We start from the raw sequence: 22,710 nt of genomic DNA, 5'->3' as shown, positions 1-22,710 counted from the left end.
TAAACGTATGTTAACTTATGCGAAACCAGTAATACGTCAGGATGAAGAAAGTAAACCTTCGTAACCACTGCTACATTAAATAAGGTTAAGTGAGCCAGAAGAGTAATAAAATTCCAGCAGTATATTTGCAGTCAAAAGCTCTTGTTTATGCATGCAATTTTTGTTGGATGTTGTAGTGAGATACTTTGTTGGGTGGCTATATTAGACAAAAATCATATGTATCAATGGAGCCTATTTGCTTCCATGTTCCTTCAGTTTGTCCAACAAAATGCCTTACTATGACATCCGACAACTATTTGAGGGCGGTACCCGCTCCCATCACCTCCATCTGTTGACAGTTCTGTCCCCTTACTACTCCCATAGGGACAAGAAAAAATGATAATTCAATGCAGTTTCCACGTAATATTTAGAGGCTTAACACATTTTTCTACGGCTCCGGAAATTCATTCCTCTCTCTCTCCTGCCATCGCTGGTTTCTTGTGTTGTGCATAAAAGGGGCCTAAAAGTTGAGGCCGAAACTTGGCAACAAGATTTCCTGTTCCCGTGCAGAGTTCCATAACGATATTATTATTATTATTATTATTAAAAAAAAAGAAAAATATTCCAGGCTTGTCGCCACCGTGTTACATATTTTCCATGACCCCAATTTGGTATTTATGCCATTCACACTGACCTGCAAAAGTCTGGGAAATTTACCTCTGATACAGTCAAATGCCATGCATAATGATAGAGAAAGGGAGAAAGCTAGTGGTTAGAGTAAAACAGTGCCTGCCTGCTGCTGGTAACTGCAGCCTCCTTGCATGAATCACTTTCCCTTCCACACTTTTATTGGCAGTGCCCTCTCAAGTCACTACTTGTGCAGAGGACTTCCTGTCAAATATTCACCTAAATTGTTTTGTAAGCTTTAGATCAATTTTCTTGTAATACCAATAACATACAAACAATTTTATGTAACAAATATATATATTTTATTTACTGGTAGGATAACATTCTACAAAGTCTGCATTTTTATTTCATTGTTCACAAAATCATTAGACAATAACTTGTTTCCATAATAAGCTTCTATAAAAACTAAAAACATCTTTAACAGGCTGACAAATAAAATTGTCTTTCACATTGTATGCATATTTTCATGTAATCATTATACAGATAGATAGACATTTTCTTCCTTCAACCAAGTTACATTACCCATAGATTCTTGTAAAAAAAATTTAAAGCCCTCCTTATATTTATTAACATTAAATGGGATTATGTCTCATCATTTAACATTTACAATATTTTTGCCTGGTCTTGTTCAATCTTTTTACAGTTTACATCCTGAGTTTACAGCATTCAAATGCAAGGCTGTATTATTCTTTTAATGCCTCAAATCACAAAATAATCAAACAACATTTTGTACCTACTCTCCTGAACATCATGAACGTGCATCATTTACTGTTGCTGGCACTTTCACTTCTAGACCATCAAGCTCTTTAGTCAGAATTATCTGGCACCCTAATCGAGACCTATGAAATAAAAATTAATTAATTACTACATAGGTATAAAAGTCAGGAAATATCTTCCAAGTTATTAGTTTTTGTGTACGATACTCTACATTTGTGAAATACTGCCAAAAATACTTTGGATCACATAAATTATTGAGATTCTCATCTACTTGTCACACACAAAAAGTCTAAGGTAGCAAAAACTAAACACCATGTTGCAACAGAATTCCAGGTACCTTATTTGGGTAACACGTGGTCAGTGTAAGTCCCATACCACTGTTATCTGGCCTTCAAGACCAGAGTCCACTACTACTTACTGAAATTTTGGACCCCAATCAAACCTGGGACTGCTTGCACAGTGACAACCATTTGGCTACACAGGAGCTTGCCTAAGCTATAGTGAATGCCATTAATCTAAACCAGTCAGTCAAGGTCTCCTCCATTTGGGAGCTTCCCCTTGCTGCCTCCCCCCTGGCCCTCCAGGGTTGCCACATTTGTTCTAAGCTGCTCGGTCAATACTTCGTGCATTGCACATATGTGCTGTTTATTTAGTTTTTGCTGGGGTCCCAGGTTCGATACCCAGTGGAAGCACATTGCACAGTGATTCGGATTCCACTCAACTAGAGTTATTTGGTTTTGTATTTATCATGAGTGATAATGAGGAGCAGCATCCTACGTGTGGAACATTAGCCAGTGGAAGTAGTGGTGTTGTACATGACTACCAAACGGACATTAGAAAGTAAAGTAAAATAATATTTGCAAACATTTAAAAGTTTTTCAGTAATCTTGCCTATAACGAAGAAGCCAGGAAGCTGCATTTACTTTAATGAATTAGCTGTGATCTCCACAAAGATCAGTGGCTGCTGTCTCTCATTCGTCAGCATTGTTGTTAAGAATTATTTCCTTTTTTCTTTATTCAGCCAGCCCATTTTCAATAACTACCTATAGCTTAGGGCAAGTACATTTTTCTTTTCTTTTTTTGAGCATTGTTGTGAAAAGCACTGCTTTATTTCAAATTAAAAACATTGCTTGTTGGCTTTGTCAAAAACATGGACAAAGAAGCACCACCTCGGTTGCACAGTTTTCAATAAGTGGTCAATTTTCAATCTCGACACTAAATTCTTTGTAAGTGTCACTTCATCAATGTCATCTAATCATCATTCATCCTCATCTTCGTGATTGGTCAAAAGTGGCAGAAAATCTATGCTAAGTAACACAAATGCACAAAAATTAAGTCAGTAACTGTAGTAGTCCTCACTTCACTGGCATATTTTCATAGAGGCCTACTAAATATTGGTTGTGATGTAGTAGCTAAAGCATGCATGTACGTTTCATGTTTTCTTTATTTTCAACATGGCACCCTCAGAATTTAATTCCACACTCCCTCAGTGCCCCTAGATGATTAATCCTGGCACTGGCGCTGTTATAGTCATAATGATTCACCATTACATCTGCACTCGTGACCTAGAGCTCGCATCTGATTGGTTATGCTATGCTACGGAAATAGGGCCAATTCTATTCTTGAGAAATGCCATAAGATTTTTCACTTTACATGGTAGCATTCTGGTCATGGCATAAATGTTAAGGAAAATGCTTTTGTCTAAATTGGGCCTAATGGTTAGTGGAACACAAATTCATGATTGCTTTTTAAAGGCAATTTAAATGAATATCAAAAAGATTCTCCCCATGAGAGCAATATCCACAATCGGTTTAAACAGTTCTGTGAGGAAAAAAGAAAACATTATGTAGATCCAGGACTTGAACTGAAATCAATTTTTTGTACTTTAATATGGAAAGCCCTTGCTAGTGAAGGTTAAAATTCCATTTTTAAGTTTATTATAAAGGTTTTGTGGCACTTTTGGACCAAGGAATGAATAGATAAGAAGATTATTTGCTTCTTTTCTTTTCAATATTGTCTCAACATCTCAAGTATAATCATGTGTTTAGATAAACAAAACCCAGGATATAATCCAACAATCCTGTGTTTGGTGTCCACAAAAATCCCTCACACAGCTCATACTGGATTACATATAGAAATTTACAAACTGAATGAATAAACTGAATTGCACAACCTAATGAACAAACTTTCAATCAGGGGCGCTGACTTGTCAAAATTATTGAGGGGGGCTCTGATCACTGAAATAAATGAATTAATGACTCACTCACTCCCTTTTTTAAAAATAAAAATTACGTCTTCGTATAGAAGTTTTTAAGCAGCTATTTTATATTACTCATGCAAATGAAATGTAACATGAGAAACGTGTGTCTGCTCATTTGTTTTTTAGATAACAATTAACATTTTTATTTAAAAGTAGGCATGTATTTACATTAAGAGGCCACAATAACAGTTTTATGCCGGCCTCGGGTGGTCGACTCAACTCACTTTGATCTGGAGGTCTCGGGTTCGAGTCCCGGCGAGGGCATGGGTGTGTTTTAATGTCCGCAACAGACTTGTAAGGAAACGTGTGATGGGGCAAAGAACCTTAGTGTTGATGTACTCATAAAAATATCGAATATTTACAATATTTAACAGTTTTATTTAATTATTTACATAAATGCTAACACAATCGCAGGCAAATAGTTTTACTTTTTTGTTCTTGCTACAATATTTTACTTTTTAAATTTAATTTTGCAATAATAAATAAACACATAGCACACCGTGATTTAGCAATAATGCCTTTGATCATAGCCGATCCCGCTTGCGCAATACAGACTTTTCATAAGCTTTCCTTGCATACTTTACTGCAAGCCAGTGTTAAATAAACTCAAAAGCTTTAGAAATATTTTCCCCTTATTCTTTGGACTAGAGGAAGAGATTGCAAGGATAACTAAATATCACACATATCAATATTGCCTGAAAGTCGTGTTTACGACCTCAAATTGTTCAGAATTCACTAAACAACATACTGGTATAATTGTCATATCACCTCGTTATTTTGAAACTCTTTTTAGTAAAAATGTTAACAATACTCATAATTATATACTTAGTATATAAGTCATGTGTTTTGCTGTCTCTGATCATAGACACCCACCCCCCCAAAGTTGATGTTTTACCGGTCTCAGCCCCCCGAAATTTGATGGTCTAGAACATTTCAAATGTGTATTTAAAGTTAAGTTCATGTTGCACAATTCAGAGTAAACTTTACAAGAGAAGCAAAATAATACATTAGATCCTCTTAAGCAAAATTATTTGAGGGGCTCTGCCCCCACATCATTAACATTGGGAGCCCCCCCCCCCCCAAGCCCCATGGAGTCAGCGCCTATGCTTTCAATGTACATTTTACAATAAATTCACCAAACCCCACGATCATTCTCAGAAACTATATTTATGAAACATAAAGGTTTGTGTTTGACAAACTTCTATTTTTACACAGAGCGTTCAAAAAGTCCCTGCACTCAAACTTTTCCAGTATTACTCACATTTAGTTTACAAATTATTTTTTTGTATTTCAAGATATGGTTAACAAATGTATGTGATCATTACATTGACAAGTTCAATAAATTATAAGCATAAAATTCTCAAACTTTGAGTGTGGAGACTTTTTGATCGCTCTGTACAAGATGCACTAGGATCAGCATACAGTGTTAAAAAAGTAGTCAACCCTATGTTAGTAATAACCCCTTCAATAATTTACTGATGTTCAGTTCAATAAAGGAAGGTGGAGGTAGATACCAATGATGAGAATATAATTGGTTTCACAAACAACAAATTGTTGCAACATTCATGAAATCTATACACAAATATATAAGTAAAAACTTACGTATCAGAGAGCTCATATGCCAAATCCAACATATCAAGCTCTTCATCTGTGGGTTTGTTAGGCAAGCGCTCAAAGTCCTCCTTTTTGAGTATGAGATGGCACGTCGAACATGTTAGGGTACCCTCGCAGGCTCCTGCAAGGTAAAGCAAAAAACAATTACTGCATTCCTGCAGTGTTTATAATAGCTTTACAGCCACACCATATACTACATGCAATGACAATCAACATCAAACAAATTAATTTTTACAAGATTAACAGGGGTGTAACAGGGATGACACTTTCTGATGATGCACACCTGTCAACCTCCCTTCCATGTAGTACATCCTGCAGACTAGGAAGGCTATGGCATATTCTGTGGGACTCGTGTTGTCTTGTTCTCATATTAGCCCACCCAACAAAGGTTTCATGTCGGGAATAATCCTCCCCCCATATCAATTTCGCACACACTCAGTTATTGACCTATATCTGCGTAACCAATGGTCATAGACAGATAATCTTTTTTTAGTCTTAATCCTCATTAGATAGGCTACAAAAAAGATAATCTTTAAAAAGTGAATTTTTGCTAGTACTTTCTGAAGTTTTTGCGTTATAACTTTTGAACAAATTAAATGACAAGAAATTTTTTGAATAAAAATTGTAGCCTAATTTATAAGCTTTAAAACGATATAAGATTTAATAAATTTTAATGAAAGATGCACCATAAAACGTGTCTCCAAATGGAGGACAGCACCAAAAAAGTGTCTTTATCACAGTCCGGAATCATTGACATTACGATGAAAGCAAGAGACTTGGTAGAATCAATTGTTATACCACTTAAGACATGTTCAGTCGTGGCCGCCATATTGGATATTTTTCAATTGATATATCTCATGAACAGTGGTTATCTGTAAACTTCAGGATTCTTCAGAAATGCTCCAAATAGTGTAAACTTTCATAATATATCAATAAATCTCTTTTTGAAAAATAAAAATAGTGGTTTTGTAGAAAAAACTCACTATAATACTTTACGTGAATAACTGTTAAAAGTTTTAATAATTCTCGAACTATACAATAGTATTGTATATTTGGTAACGTTACGAAATGTTTGTTAGAAGACTTGAGACAAACTTAACCCTTAAAATATTATGCTTTGTATTAAAATACCTCCTCCTTCCCTGTAAATGAATGTACACAAAAGCATATTTTATTTCAGATATTAAGTTGATTTCATTGACAGTAATTTACATCAATTATTATAATGGGGATGCGGGAACGTGATAATTTCAAGCTCCAGTGGTGTTTCTTTTTAAGGGGGCAACACCATTATGGGGTAATATGCCTCTTGAAAATACCTTGAGTGCTCCTCTGTGGAGAAAATCTGCGGACATCCAAAATTAGGGGGCAATTTCCCCCCAAGTGCACATGCCCCCTTCCCCTGGAGAACATTATTCATCCACTACTATTAGATCCTCTAAAATGGTCATGCAACCACCATTGGATGGTTTGGTATGGAATGACCCAGCACTTACGAGGGACGTTCACTAAAGATTTCCCCTGAACCAGTTCCCATGGACGGAGATAAACGAAAATTGGTACAGACATTAGTCCTTCTCTACATAGGAACCACCAATTGCCACACACTTTTCCCATCGCTTTATGTACCCGTGGAGACCTTGTTTGTAGAAGTCTGCAGGTTGCTCCAGAAGTCATGATTTGACCTCAGAAATCAATGTTTCATCGTCGTGGAAGTGCGTCCCCTTCAGAAATGACTTCATGGTTGGGAAGGGTGGAAGTATGATGGTGCGAGGTCTGGAGAGTATGGGGGATGAGGAAGGATTTCATAGTTGCAGGATCGTGCTTCTGTCTGGGCAACATTCGAGTTGTGAACTGGAGCGTTGTCTTGCAGGATGTGGATGCCTTTGGTCAGCATGCACGCCTCTTGGTTTTGATGGGCTTCAGCAATTTCTGCAGCAGTGAAGCGTAGTACGTCCTGGTATTTGTGGTACCCTTCACCAGGAAATCCATCATAACTACTCCATGCTGGTCCCAAAAAAACCATGAGCATCACTTTGCCTGCCGAGGGTTGGACACGGGCCTTCTTTGGTGGTGGTGAGTCAGGATGCTTCCATTGCTTTGACTGGGCCTTGGTCTCTGAGTCATAGTGATGGATCCACGTTTCACCCTTGGTGATTAGTCTGTCAAAAAGTTCCTCCTGGTTTTCGTGGCACATGGTCAAATTAGACTGGGAGCACAGGACTCGTTCCTGCATTTGGAAAGGTGTGAGTAGCCGAGGAACCCATCGGGCAGAAACCTTCCGCATGTGCGAATGGTCATGGATGATTTTTCTCACAGACCTCACACTGTCTTGACATCTTCAGCTAGTTGGCGAACGGTTATGCGGCGATCCTCCAAGATGGCGGCTTTCACTTGCCCAATGGCGTCTTCGTCAATGGTTGACTGGGGTCGACCGGGAATGGGGTTGTTTCTACTGAAGTCTGCCCACGCTTGAACTGACAATGCCAGTGCTTCACTACATCTGACGATGGGGCATCCTCTCCATAGGTCACTTTCATCTCATCAAACATTTCCTTTTGTGTGCGGCCTATCAAGTAAAGAAACTTGATGACTGCTTGGTATTCCACTGGATCCATCACTACACCTTGTCTCAATTCAGTACTTGTAATAGAAAAAACTACGAGGAGTTCAGAATTGCAAATTACCTCATGACCTATGCACATATGTATCATTACACATATACAGGGTCCAGAAGAGGAGTTAGACGGTTTTGAAATGTGAATAACACACCTAATTTTCAAACATAGAGAAATGTATTACTACAGAAATACAGATTATGGTATGCCATTTTAAGTTATTGTGTGCCAATTGCCATGGCAATTCTTTATGACTTAACCTTTTGAGTCCCAAGGCCATTTTCACAAGTAAGCCTCTCGGTCCCGAGCCGATTTTGAGCAAAATGCAGAGTTTCAATTAAATGAGTGTAGATCGGAGACTAATTGCCCTAGAGAGGTGAGTGATATACCGTTGTACGCGGAATGAACCAGAGATTCAGACTATATGAAATTTATGCACCTTCGGCGTATATATGGAGGGGGAAAGGGGGAAATCCCCTGAAAATACTTTTTTTTTAAAAAATGGGGTTTCGCCCCCCCCCCGCCCCCCGAAAAAAGGATATGAAAAGTTCAAAATGCACATAGAAATTATCGCTGGCATGTAAGGAACACAAAAATATTTGCATCATTGTCGTATGACTAATGTAACTTGAGTTGTACCCCCAAAAGGAATGGTGGGCACGCCACTGATTCAAGCTTCAAAATGCAGCAGTACCTTGAAATGACTATAGCTCAGAAACTAAATGCCTTAGAGATATGAAAGATATACCGTTGTATGCAGAATGAATCACAGATTCAGACGATATATAATTTATGCACATTCGGCGTACATATGGAGGGGGAAAGGGGGGAAATCCCCTCAAAAATACTTTTCTAAAAAAATGGCGTTTCCCCTTGCCCCCCCAAAAAATTCAAAATGCACAAAATGCAAAATGTATGCAAATTTGGTGTATATATGGAGGGGGAAAGGAGAAAACCCCCAAAAATTATTTTTAAAAATTGTTGAAATGTTTGAAATTTATATTTTCCCTTGAAAAGAAAAAGTCCCTTTTCCTGCCTTTTCACCTCCATTTTCATAAAGAAAAAAAAAGGTGCAAGAAACATTTCTGTTAAATACATGTGTTAGGAACAATATAAAAGAAAAAAATCGAAATTCTAGCCAAAAATAGAAAAGTTATAATGTAAAAACTACGACCATGACACAGCGTCTCGATCGAGATGCTTGGGACCATGATTGTTACAGTTGGGTATCTCGTTCGAGACGCTTGGGATCCAAAAGGTTAATAATGATGTCCAAGTGACTTCCATTTACGTGTACACACATTCGAAGCCTGTCCCAGAAGTTGCGGACAGCACGTTGCAATATTTCACCATCAATGTTTGCAATTTCATCTCTAATTGGAAGCTTCAGGTCATCTAATGTGCGAGGTTTATTCACATACACTTTGGATTTGAGGAATCCCCACAGAAAAAAATCACAGATTGTAAAGTCTGGTGACCGAGGAGGCCAGGGTATGTCACCAAACCGGGAAATGACATGTCCTGGAAAAATTGACGAACAACAGCCATAGAGGATCTAGATGTGTGAGCCGTTGCTCCATCTTATTGGAACCATATGTCTTGCTGATTTATCCTACGCCTACACCGAAGCCAACGAAGTTCTGGTAAAACAAAAGTATTCATCAATGCAATATAGCTAGCGTTCGGAGTTCACCGACACACAATCCCCATCTTCAAAGAAATACGGGCCGATGACACCAAACGCTCAATGTTGCACATTCCAGGGCTCCGTGCTTACTGGGCTGACAACAGGCCACTAACTTCTCACCGGATCGCCGATTATTGATTTGAATTTATTTCAATTGTTCAAACGGACAAAGCGCTGACTCAAGATCTTACGTAGGTCATTTAAAAGGAAAGGAAAAAGGCCTTCGAATGTGTATAGAAATAAATTGAAGGCATCATTTTTTTTACACGATCTGTCGTGATAAATAAAAATGGCATACAATAACCTGTATTTCTGTAGTTATACATTTCTGTACCTTTGAAAATTAAGTGTGTTATTCACATTTCAAAACCATCTAACTCCTCTGCCAGACCCTGTACAATTTCAGAATTCTACATTAACTAGAACTGGGTCAGGGGAAATCTTTAATGAACGTCCCTCGTATCATAATGATGCATGGGGATTCTGTAACTCCTCCCATACATGACATTCACAAATATAGCTACTGTAGTGCTGTCACAATTATGCATATGCATGATTTTTTTCAATTATCCCTAACCAAGGAATAGATGCCATTGTGAGACAAGGTACTTATGCTCAGAGCTGGCCTTAGGGAAGGGCAACTCGGGCACATGCCCGACACCCTGCACCAGATAAAAATAATTGTTTGTGTATGGTTTATTACGAATATATAGGACACCTGTGCAAGCAAGCAATCTGATTTTTACTGACTTCATGGATTGTTTGGACATACTCTAGAACAATGCATGATCTCATGCTGCTCACTGCACTACATGCACATTACAGCAACTTGGCTTAGAGTAATTGCCATAACCCCTTACATTCCGGACCTTGCTCTGAGTGATTTCCACCTTTTTGAACCCCTAAAAGATTTCCTTGGAGGTCAGTATTTCAACACTGAAGACTAGAGGCACATATTTTTGGTAAATAAAAAAGCAAAATTTTGGTACAAAATCAGTCAATTTCGGGTTCAAAAGTGGAAAATAAAATAAAATTTTGCTATTATAGCGGTATATAAATGACATTTTGGTTTTAAAAATGTGGATATAATCCAAAATTTGATTTAGAAACTGCACTTATTACACAAAATAAACATATCCCTTCTAATAGCACACTTATGTCCTTACCAGAATATTAAGATTATTCCTGTATAAAGGGGTCCATTTTTGCTTCTCTGATATTTACAGCAGAATTAATCAATTTTGCGTGGATTGCATTAACTCGCAGGATAATTCTGACTTCAGAAAGTCTTGTATCGGTAAATAAACTCTAAATTTCATCTTTAAGAGTCTATTATACATTTTGCAGCTCATTTCACATCATTTCGTGACAAATCAGGGTAGGAAAATGCACCTCACACCTTTCAGAAACATGAAAAATTAACATTACAATGTTATTTCACATTACATGTTTTCATCAAAAACTAAATATGCATGCCTCTACTGATAACTAGGTGAAGCAGGCTGTCCTTGGATGGTTGAGGCATACTGACAAATCTTTCTACGCTGAAGCTTTACAGGCATTAAAAAAATGCTGGGCAGAGGCATCGCCTGAAGGGGGTTCACACAGCACACGAACCCCCAACTGAAAACTAAAAACCTCAATTTGTTTTCTTCCCTGCTTTATAAAACACTACATTTCAAGATACTTATTTTACAAAGCAGCTTTTTTTCATTCCTAAAGTCTTCACAATGCTTGAAATTTACCAATTTCCTCGACTGTTGACAAGAAAAGGTCAGCAGGTTAGGCAGCGAGAGACCAGGGCACATCTGGCGCTATGAACTCCCTCTGCTGTATTCTTCCTGCTCCACCGAAGAAGCCGAGAGAAACCAAGGGGGGAAGCTAGAAATCGGAGCACGTGCTCCTTCCGAAAGAAACTGTCAACAGACGCGGATAGTGGCGGAGACACGATTTTTTTTGCTATTCCCAAGTATTTTATTTTTAGTTTCCTTTAGCTTTTGTATTGGAGAAAAGCAACCAGTATTTAAGATATAATGCAAGCACTGTTTGCAATGTTATAGTAATTCCTAAGATTTTCGATGCTTTTTGCCTAACATCTTTCCTTTCCAATCCATTTCACCAAAAATTAAGGCTGCAAACTTCCTCAACAACTCCACTGCAAATAGTTGTTGCACACCCAAAGCCTTGCAGTTGCATGGCAAAGGTTTTGTTTCCAAACATTATAATGAGCAGATTTACACTTACATCGACATTTTAAATGTGTTGCTTAAACCTTTAGATAATGTATACGAGTCAAAAAGAAAGAAGATGAAGACACTGCTACTAGAAAATAATATTTATCTTTGTACTCATGGATAAATATGGATTATATTTTTATTGAAAAGAAATTATAATTGTTATAATTTTACCTACAGGTAAACTTCAAAATAATCATTTTAAGTATCGCAAATTGCAATTCGCATCATGAAGTTTGAGCTTTGCCAGAGACTTACCAATGAAATATAGGAAAGCTGTTGTGAAATTACAAATTGCTATTGAAATTGAAAATAATAATTCTTCGGTATCATGGTTAGTGGAAATGGTGGCGGGGTTATTTCTTAGGAATAGGTAAAATAATTTCAAACACTAAATAAGGAGAGAAGAAGGCATTTCAATAATTCAAACTGTTTACCTTAGTAATGTTTCCTTGTTTTTGAGGGTATTGACGGGCAAGGGGGTTGTTAAACGGAAACGATAAATCGAAACAGAGGTGGGGCACTTTTTTCCCCACACTATGCTAAACCTTATATAGCGAGGGAGTTAATCAAACAAATCAAGTTTATTGAACATTGTTGAAAATAAAATAATATTTTTTCAAAATACTGAGAACAGTTGGGAGGGAAAAATTAAATGTGTTTTCAGTTTCTAATTCTTGCAAGCAAGAAGTTGTTAAAAATATCTGGTTCAAAAAAATCTCATAGTCAAACAAGTCGAAAAACGTACGTGGGAATGTTTCATACATGTTCTAGTCTGGGATTTGACTCTTTTGTGTGTGTGTGTTTCAGTCTTCTGCAAATAAAGATGTAGTTTGCAGGTTGACATATCTTTTCCTCCATAGATTGATTGATTTGTTGTTTTAAGTCCACTTTATGCACAGTAAGACATAATTCTTGGGTATTCTAAAGCAAATTTCTTGGTAAATTGATGCATATAATTGGTTTGGTTTGAGTTGCTGTTTTAAGTCCACTTTATGCACAGTAAGGCTAATCAGGACTGGACCTACAGTTTAAAGTGGGATCTGAACCACTATGTGCCTCCACCAGGAATCGAACCCGGGACCCCTTGATTACAAAACAACAACGCTACCACTGCGCCATCGGGGAGGCCTTTTTCCTCCATAGAGAAATGAAAAGTATTCAGGTTTGAACAATACCATAAATCTTAACACAAACACATTTGATGTCCATGACATGTTCAGGTTTTTGGACATTCTATCAAAATTCCTTAACTTTTCATTCCTAAGTCAATTCCTTGACTTTTCAGGCTAGTGGGAATATTAATATAGGTATAGAAATGCATGCACTGCTCAAAAGAGGAAAAAAATAGTAATATTTACAGCAAAGAGTACAAGGACGTCATTGCTACAAGAATTCTGTTCTCCTTTATTGTTAAAGAAACCAAAAATTAATTCACTTCTGTGTGTGCTATCTCTTTTACTGTTATTTCAACAAACCTTTGCCTAAGGTTCTGTAGTATACAAACTATTTTTTTACTTTGAATGTGTGTATAGAGAGAGAAGGGAAAGCATTAATTTTACTATGTGATATCAGCTAATTGCAGATATTAATTTGCTTCCCTACAGACTCAGTATTATCTAACAGCTACATAATATGTAGCAATGTTTGTTTGCATACGTACCATATCCGTCTAAATCCAATGAATTATTTACCACAATGTCTAAGAGTGTGTCTCCCTCCTTGCCTTCACCTACCAAGCGATCTCCATTTGCGGTCACGAATGTAACTCGAACCCTGAAAAGACAAAAAAAAATATTGTTAAAGAAATAGCAACTTCCCAGATTTCACATTTACAAATGAAGCATGGCTTTCTTTCTGATTTTTTTTCTCAGCATTTACTTATCCTACATGACTATGGCAATGAGATTATCTGGTCCATACACTTAAACAAAAAACAGGCAAGGCTTCTTTGGTTTTTTGTTCCAGGTAAAAAAGAAAATCTGTCCAATAGAACAAAATATCTTCCCTCATGTCCATGCAGTAGAACTAATGCACTGGAAATATTGCCAACTTGGAGTGTGTGTATGGCATTTTACAAAATTAACAGTGAGGATCTATCTATTTTCCTCCACCTCAACACTGAAGTGGACAATTTTGAAACACATAAAAAAACAATAGAACCTGAGACTTGTATGTTTATAAATGTGTGTTTCTGTTGTACATATATATATATTGCATTAATTTGTGTAATAGCGTCATTCTGTAATATCAACTATTGTATAATGAATGACATAATTAGGCAATATACCTGTTGCATTCAATTGCTTAATAAATAAATGAATAAAAATAAATTTTATGTACATATATATATATAAAAATATTTTGTAATCTTCTCAGAAAATGTAGTTTCTGGCATACAAGAACCTCAACAGCTCCTAAAATGTACATGTTTTTCTGTGTGAAGCAATATTTTATATATTCATGCATGTAGCAATGCTTTTCTTCACTTTTTAAACAGCTTGTATTATTTTTTCAAGAAAGAGTGTCAATTACCAGCACAGTTCATTTGTAGGGGTGTAGAATTCTTGTGCATTGCATATTAGAAAAACAAAACTTACGACCATAATTTGCATTGAAACAAGAAATACATTCTTTGAAATGTTAAAAAGAAGGTATGACATCTATGATAGATATATATTTTTATGTGAAGTAATTTAAATGTTCAATAAAAAATAAAAACTGTAACAGTTCCAATTGTTTTATGATTTCTTCTAGCACAAAGACTAATTATTGTAGAATTTTGGAAATCATTGTCACACAAAATTTGAACTTTCCATAAAGTAATCAGCACTGTTTGGACTCGAAAAAAGATATTTATGTTGAAAAAAACAACTTAAAAATTACCTTACGCAAGCATGCGCACTTCCCATGGACAAGATATTCTCCGTCGACAAGCGACAGTAAATATCGTAGAAGCGTGGGAATGAATGTAGAAGTAAATCGGAACCTTAGTAGAATGTATTTACAAGCATATATTGAACAAAATCTTACGTACTCACTAAAACTCTGCAGTATGTGTAAACAGGCGTACATCGAAATCGAACCATGTAAAAATTGCATTCGTAGCATAATGAAATCGCAATAAAACAAAAGGAACTCGGGCCTTCACAAATTTCCCTCACTCTTTTCTCTCATGGACAACCTGATACATAAATGTAATTCGCTGACTTGACACATTTCACCTCTACAAAGAGGTAGTGGAGAAGCATATTTTAAAGCTATTTCTTTTCTGAACACAGTGAGAACTGAAGAACCACCAAATAATTTATCAAGCCATTGTACATGGAAATTTACCTACTTGGCATTTAACGAAAATTTACTACCTTGCATTTAACAGAAAACTTAATACATGGAATCATAAATCATGTTTTATTTACTGTTGAATAATTTGTGTCCTCTTCCAGAATATTGATTGATTGATTAATTTTTGGTTTTACGTCCACTTTACACACAGAAAGGCTAATCGGGACTGGACCTACAGTTTAAAGTGGGATCCAAACCACTGTGCCCCCACTGGGTATCGAACCTGGGAAACCTTGATCACAAGGCAACAATATTACCACTACACCATGGGGGAGGCACTCTCTTCCTGAATACGTGAAGTCAGATATGTGTTCAAGTTAGTTGGTGTTGAAGAGGAAAGTGTGTGTATAATGAAATTACAGCAACAAAGCAATTAACCTGTGGTATGTATGGGTCTTATCACATTTTGGGGAACTTAATATACATATGATTACATGTTTGGTATGTGAAGTTGGTTAGTTGATAGGCAGCTAGGTAAGAATGTACAATATAGAGAATGTCTCCAATTTGTTGTACTTCTTATACTCACTAAATATGCAGTCCTGATAACATATCTGGAGTTAAGATTTGGGGGTCAAGTGTAAAAATTGTACACTTACGTCTAAATATGTTGCAAAATTACATTCTTCATTACCGCAATCATTCTCCATACATAAACATAACAACCATGTTTGATGATATGAACAAGTGACATTTGGCATTCATTGCGCTGTCTACAGCATTGCCACACTGTTCCTTCGTTACTTGCAGAGCATTAGTTGTTGCTTCGTTACTTGAAGATCATTAATCGTTGAAGCATGGTGGAACAGAGGAGTGACTTTGATTAGATGTAGGTTTGGCAACTGCGTTCGAGCGTTCTTCTAGAAAAATGACATCTTGCACAGTGAGGAAGCTAGTGCTACAAAACTTATATTTTGTTACAATATGTGCTCATTGGGAAATGATTTAACTGATATCCCCACAAAACTTTTTCCGGTAAGTTTAGGGTAAGAAAGTATCTTGAATTTCGTTAACATTTGGTATATTAACTAATCTTGGCCTTCTGATCAGTACATTATGCACGGGTAGCCCCACAAACCATTGACGGATAGCCCCACGAACCATTTCTGGTAAGCTTAGTTAAAATTTTGTTCATAAAACAATGCGATACAGCTTTTTTTTCCAAAAAAAAAAATCAACTTACATCAGCTTTTATCACGATTTCCAGACGTGCCCCCCGCATTTTAACAACAGATTCGTGATTAGAAGGCCAAATTTCGTTAGTATACCAAATATTAACGAAATTGGAGATATTCTCTATATTGTTCATTCACTCCGGCACAGCACATACATGGGGGAAAACAAATCAAAAACTGACTAGCAAAAAGAAATGGGTTCTGGATTTATATTATCCATTTTTCTCTGGAGAACCACTGTATATATTTGGCATTTCTTTTCGAGCTTTTTGTTTTAGAAATATTAAAGCAAGACTCGATACGAGGGATCTTACGTGGGACACATTTCAGACCATATTCCTTCCTTGCTCATTTATAATTTCCGCGTCTTGAAACAAATTTTAGGTTGCACAAAAATCATACTCGAGGGTGTACACTCAGTGTCCGACGACTAACATTCTCCCTAACAAGTGTTCGGTTTCGTACTAAACTCAAAAACAAATTTATTTTAATACAAATAATTGGGCATATTATCAAAATATACGGAACCTCTTGTATTTACAATACAAACTAAAATTAAAAATTTACGTACTTTTCTTTCTTGAGAGCTGGACTTGTCATCGACACCCGACGAAGAGGGCTCATTCGAGGACCATTCTTACACAACGAACTGGAAATAGTAATTCCACTACTTCTTGTAGCAGAATATTGCACTATACGTGCTAGAAATTGTCGATTCACGCACCCAAAAACCATGTTTACACTTTAACACACAAAATTCTCACAAAGTTGTCACCAACTTATGGAAAATTCAATTCACTTTCACAAAAAAAAAACAATAATCCGCATTATTGTTCGCAGCCACTAAACAATACACACTCACTGTGCTATTTACAACTTATCAATGTTAAAATACTTCCGCTTGCAAAGAGAACAACCTGACACGATCAAAACTCTCTCTCTCTCTGTCTCTTCTCTCCGCCCAAGTACAAGGTTAACACTAGCTAACGGCACAGATCCCACAGAGAAAGATCATCTGGCAATCCGATTCCGCGCTAGCATGATAGAAAAATTCAACACAATTCAACAACATTGCATCAGTAACAAGCAATTCTACATACGAAATTGATGTAAAGCCTGAATCACACGAGGCTGGACTTTCAGTTGAACTTGGATTAGTTGAGCAGTATTTGCTAATCTTCTAGTTTTTGCCTAACATGATACTCGTTACCTTACTTGTCAGTATACTTTTGTCCATAGGCGTAACTTGGCGGGGTCAAGGAGGGCACTTGCCCCCTCAAATTTTCAGGTTTATGAAAATTTACATGAGTTATACTTTTGTTAACCTCCTGGAACCTGAGGAGCAAAGTAACGAGTAATTTTTATGATTTTGCAAATGTAACAATTATTTATCTAAATAGTCCTGGATGATATTTTTTATGGGCTTGAAAAAATATTGATTGTCCCTCCCCCAAAATTTGAGCTCCAAGTTTGATTCTTCGCCCCTCTCAAGTTAGGTCCCAAGATACGCAGACAAGCTAAAATGTATGCTAAAATCAAATGGACGAGGCACTTGAGAAAGAACGTCGCATCGTAGAATAGCAATAGCTACTGCTGTTATTCATTAATGGCTCGAAAGAAAATATGGAATCACTATTCTTTAACCTTAAAAAATCCTCCAGTATTATTTTGGTTTGGCAGAAATTCATTTTATTGTGTTATTGCGTGGCGTAACTTTTACAAGTGTCGTTCAAGAAAGGACTTTAGAAGTTAGAAAAAATACTCACAAAGTTTATATTGTGTGACCTCATCTAAAATTATAATTTTTCGAATTCTGAAAACTGTGGAACAATTTTATTCTTTAAATTAAATGGTAGAATCAAAGAGAATAGGGTAGAATATGAAAAAAAATATCCTGGTTCCTGTATTTTTCACTCATTTTTTCGATCTAATGCATATTTTACATTGATTACTCTGTTCGAATACTAACCAAGTTAACTTTATTTCTGTTATTAACAATAAAAATAACTAACTTCCTGCTTTCTTGCAACTTGAAATGAAGGATGCCAATTTCCAGAGGGGGAGGGGTCGACTGACCTACCGACGCCCATGGAGAGAGCGCTTATCAACAACCAAAAGGCAAATGCTGTTATAATATGATTATAAATAGTTCCAACTTTTAAATTTAATCAACATATGTGCGTTAAACAATTATAATTTTCGAAACATGTAAAATATTTTCATTTGATTTGATGAAGTGCCGACTGCAGAGCCTACTTCAACGTGTTTGTGTCCAATCTTTTCACCTTACTGCCTAAATCCACTGATCTTTCAATATCGGGTCTGTCTGAAAACGATGCATAGTTACCTGAGAACAATTGTTTGTTCCCTATCTCATGTTGAAACCAAATGCCACACAAATATTGTCGCCTTTTCCGAAGACACTGCCTTTACACCATTGAATTCAATGTTATTCTTTTCAAAACCGGAAGTGCAGTCCCCGCCAGCGCCAAGCAAGCACAGAAATGTAAACATCCGGTGAATAGCGCCCATATTCCTTGCTGCCTTTCTGGAGGGAAAGCTTGGATCTCTACAGCACGCGCGTAAATGCTCTCTCGTACGCCAGCGTACGGAGCAGAGGGCTACGGTGATTGGTTCATGTGACCCTTCCTGCCTTCTGAAGCAGACGACAGCGGTAGAATTCCTACTCGGTTCTTCGCGCTCATGACACTCGTGCTATGTGATGTTACAATACGCAATATTGACTGACGTAACTTTACCAAACTCATATATACCACTTTTTAATGGCCACTGCATTGTATAATTATCGCACGAAAAGCGATGTGCATTAAAAATTAAAAGATCAACACAGGTTTTGTCAAATAAGTTGGTGAAGTCCTCGTGGTAGAAGTTCAGCCTGTGGCTGCTCTACCACTTAACCCGCAAACTATTTATTATTATTATTATTATTATATCGTTAGTATCTAACTGCTTAATAGTGTGTCAATGGAAATGTTTAACATTCATTTGAAAACTCTTAACATCGAATGGTCTCTGGACAAAATTATTTTAAAAATGTTTATCAGCATTCTCAAGATGTAATAAACAGTGGTCTGAATTACTAATCGGCACTGTTACGTCAGTAGAGTGTACGATAGTTGGATCATCCACCCACCTCCGTGTCAGAGTGTTTTTCACAGCTTGCCAAGACGACAGAGGTCCCTGGTTCGAATCCCGGCGTTAGCACGGGTGTTCTTTATGAGTGTCCCTTCATCAACTTCATAAATATCACTCATATTCATATTCGCGATTAACCGAAAGTGGTAGAAAAGCGAAGTAAAATAAACCAAATCAATCAGCAGTTGGATCGCTCACAACAATGACGTCTACTGTTGTTGTGATTGAGGTAGGTTTTCTAATGACTTGCGTCATACCGAAAAGTATAAAACACCAGAGTTCAAAACATTTGTGGCATAGTGAGGCATCTTATTTTCTACCTAAAACATGCATAGATGATGTTTTATTGAAAACCCAGCCGACTTCAGGCAAATAAACAATATCTGCGGCGACTAATACCATAAGTAAATTATTGAGCAAGAAAGGGCCGACCCTTTCTTCGGACTTGGCGTTCCCCCAATCCGAAATGTCTATGCTACGCCACTGAATATGAGTAGGTAAATCGACATGCAAACACAATGATTATTTTCATAATTTTAATTTATATTAGTTTGGCTAACTGATGCATGAAACAAAACTGATACAAGAATAAAGACCTATAAACATATTTATAAATTTACACACACACACACACACGGTCATAATCAAAATTAGAATTGAAGAATTAAAATATTTGGCCAGTTAAATAAGTGTATGCAGTATGCGTACTACACCACTATTTTGCACGTTACCTTGTCTGCCGATGCAGATTAGAGAAGAAAAATATATACACAAGCGCGCACTGAGTTAGTTCATCGTTGGGGCCCAGTCTTCTGATATGGTCCTGATGTCACGTTTGAAGAGATATGGAGGGGAAGGGGAGGTAATGGATGAAATTATAGCATTCCTTCAGTCATTCGACGTTTACCAGCTAGAACCACTGCTGGGTTCTTTGGTCGTCTCCGGTTCAGTTCATTACAGCGAGCTTGATCACTGTATCAGTTGTTCTGCAGGCATCTTAACGTTGGACTCGCCGTCACCGAGCAATTCGTACTTGACGACGGTGTTTCAACACTTGCCCGTTCACACGCCCGAGCGTCAACAGATCAGCACTGTTCACATATACGTACGAACAAGGAAGAAAAACAGAACTTTTCGTGAGCGACCACTTCGGCTCCTTACTTCTTCACCGTTAAAACTTAGACTGTCCGTCCCAGGACTCTCCACTCTCCTGGAAACACTATTTTGTACTATTGTGTTCCCCTGACCAATCAGGAGCTTGCACTTCTTCTTTATGCACTACTGACGCACTATTGACAATAAACATGGAGGGTGCAGGCCTGTAGCCAGGCAGGGGCCCAGCCCCCCCTGGCATCATTGTCAGCCCCCCCTGGCATCATTGTCAGCCCCCCCTCCGGCATCGTCGTCAGTCAGTTGTAGAGAACTTTATCCACCAGTTGGATGGTGCTTGGCCCCAGTTCCATAACGAAGTCCACAAAATCTTAACCACCAGATTTTCGAACCGATGGAAATGACGATCAACAACTGCTGCTGCTGCCATTGCCTCATGGTGACTTTTTTGTGTGGGAGGTTATGTGAAGGATCTAGTGTTTGTGCCTCCATTACCGAGTGATCTAATGCTTCATCGCGTTTGAGAAAAACTTCATGTCTGCAGAATCACGAAGAGGGGACATATCGAACACTTGTGTCACAAAACTTGTTCAGTTTCTCTACAAAACTGTACAGTTAGTTCACAATATGTTCAATAATACACGTACAGTAACATTGTGAAACTGCTTCAATCACTTGTAGACAACCTGTATTTAGTAGGTTGTATAGAAAGTTCTTGCATAGCAGGACAGTAGCCAGGCTGAACTCCCTCTTAACATTAGGTAAAATTATTTTGTATAATTTGTTTGCAGTGAAGAGTGAAAATGTAGACAGCAGATATTAATTTGCTCACAACTTGGTGAAGGATAAATTCACAGAACATAAACTTCACCTTGTTTATGAGCTGAAGTCGAAGTAGCGGCAAGTATTTAGAAGATTTGGTTATAGCATGTTATTTCACAGAGGAGCTTCTTTATCCATACCTTTGCTGTCCTTGTTGTGGTCTCCCGTTTAGACAGAAATCTGTGGCTTTCACGTCATCATCCACATTCCTTCCATATCTGCATCAAAGGTCAACAGTTCCTAAGATTTGGGAATGGAGGGGTTTTATCCTTCAGCTGGGTGTAGGTACTATGGTTGAATATTCTGCATTTTTTGTATGATATAAATATCTGTATCATCAAAAGTAGTGTGTAGTATGTAATGAGGAATGATATCAATAGCAATTAACACTTCAAGAGATGTTTTAGAAGATGCCTATAGAAAAATTTACTATTTGTGTGATATTTCTAAATGTTATATTAATTTAATGACCCCCCCACACAAATAATTTACCTTCATTTAACACTGTCAAACTTTTGAAAACGGATTTAGTTTACAAAGGCCCCCCTCTGGAGATCAATTCTAGCTACGGGCCTGCGAGGGTGTGTGACCTTTTCAGTTTACAACGTTATATATTTTACCCTTTTATTAAGTGGACAGAAACATGCCTACGTTCGAAATTTATGAAGGTAAATTGTTCTCTTAGGAACTCAATACTGAAGTACACACGCAAGGGATGTTTTCGAAATGGTAACAGGCTTGTAAATATTCGAGAGACAAATATATGGTCGCACAGATGGACAGAGAAAAGTCTTGACGTGAGAATGTTTGAAAATATGGTGCGACTCGAATTGGAAGACACCCTTCCCTAGAATGGAGGGTGATTGTGTGGAGCCATCTAAGATGGAAGAAAATCACTAGATTTAGAAAGTTGAAAGAGGAAAATACAAAGTGATACCTTTACGTACTTATACCGGTGAAATTTTGACATGCCTGGCAACACTGACGTCAAGGCGGAGTAGACAGTTGTTACGTACCCAATAGGACCAAGTAATGTGAATAGTTTGCCAAAGAAGAATAGACAGGCACGTATCCAGGAATTCCTTTCGGGGGGGGGCTCAACGCCATTTTTTAAGGGGTATAGTAAGAACCTCACAATTGTATGTTTAAGACCAGTGGTGGCAATTGGGTTCCAAAACGGGGGGGGGGGGGGTCCGGAGGGCGTTACACTTTCTCTTGGTAGCCAAGGCTTAACATTAAGAGGCCATAATTTTGAAGCAGAAAAATATAAATTGGGGAGCAACTATCCCGTAAATCGTTGCCACTG

General features: G+C 37.4%; 1 protein-coding gene across 1 annotated transcript; it reads right to left on the bottom strand.

The window, feature by feature from the left end:
• Positions 1 to 950: 950 nt before the first annotated feature.
• Fdx2 (Adrenodoxin-like protein 2, mitochondrial Ferredoxin 2) lies at positions 951 to 17,312 on the bottom strand. Its single transcript, XM_083124640.1, has 4 exons — positions 16,888 to 17,312; positions 13,460 to 13,572; positions 5,246 to 5,378; positions 951 to 1,505 (listed from the first exon to the last, which is right to left on the bottom strand). Exons 1-4 carry the CDS (start codon positions 17,049 to 17,051, stop codon positions 1,415 to 1,417), a joined length of 501 nt encoding a protein of 166 aa, XP_082980766.1. The 5' UTR covers positions 17,052 to 17,312; the 3' UTR covers positions 951 to 1,414.
• Between the last annotated feature and the right edge of the window lie 5,398 nt (positions 17,313 to 22,710).

Source organism: Lepisma saccharinum, chromosome 6 (assembly GCF_977018435.1).
Source record: "Lepisma saccharinum chromosome 6, izLepSacc3.1, whole genome shotgun sequence".
Lineage (NCBI taxonomy): Eukaryota > Metazoa > Arthropoda > Insecta > Zygentoma > Lepismatidae > Lepisma > Lepisma saccharinum.
Note: the sequence above shows the minus strand (reverse complement) of the source record. Positions and strands in the feature narration are given on the sequence as shown.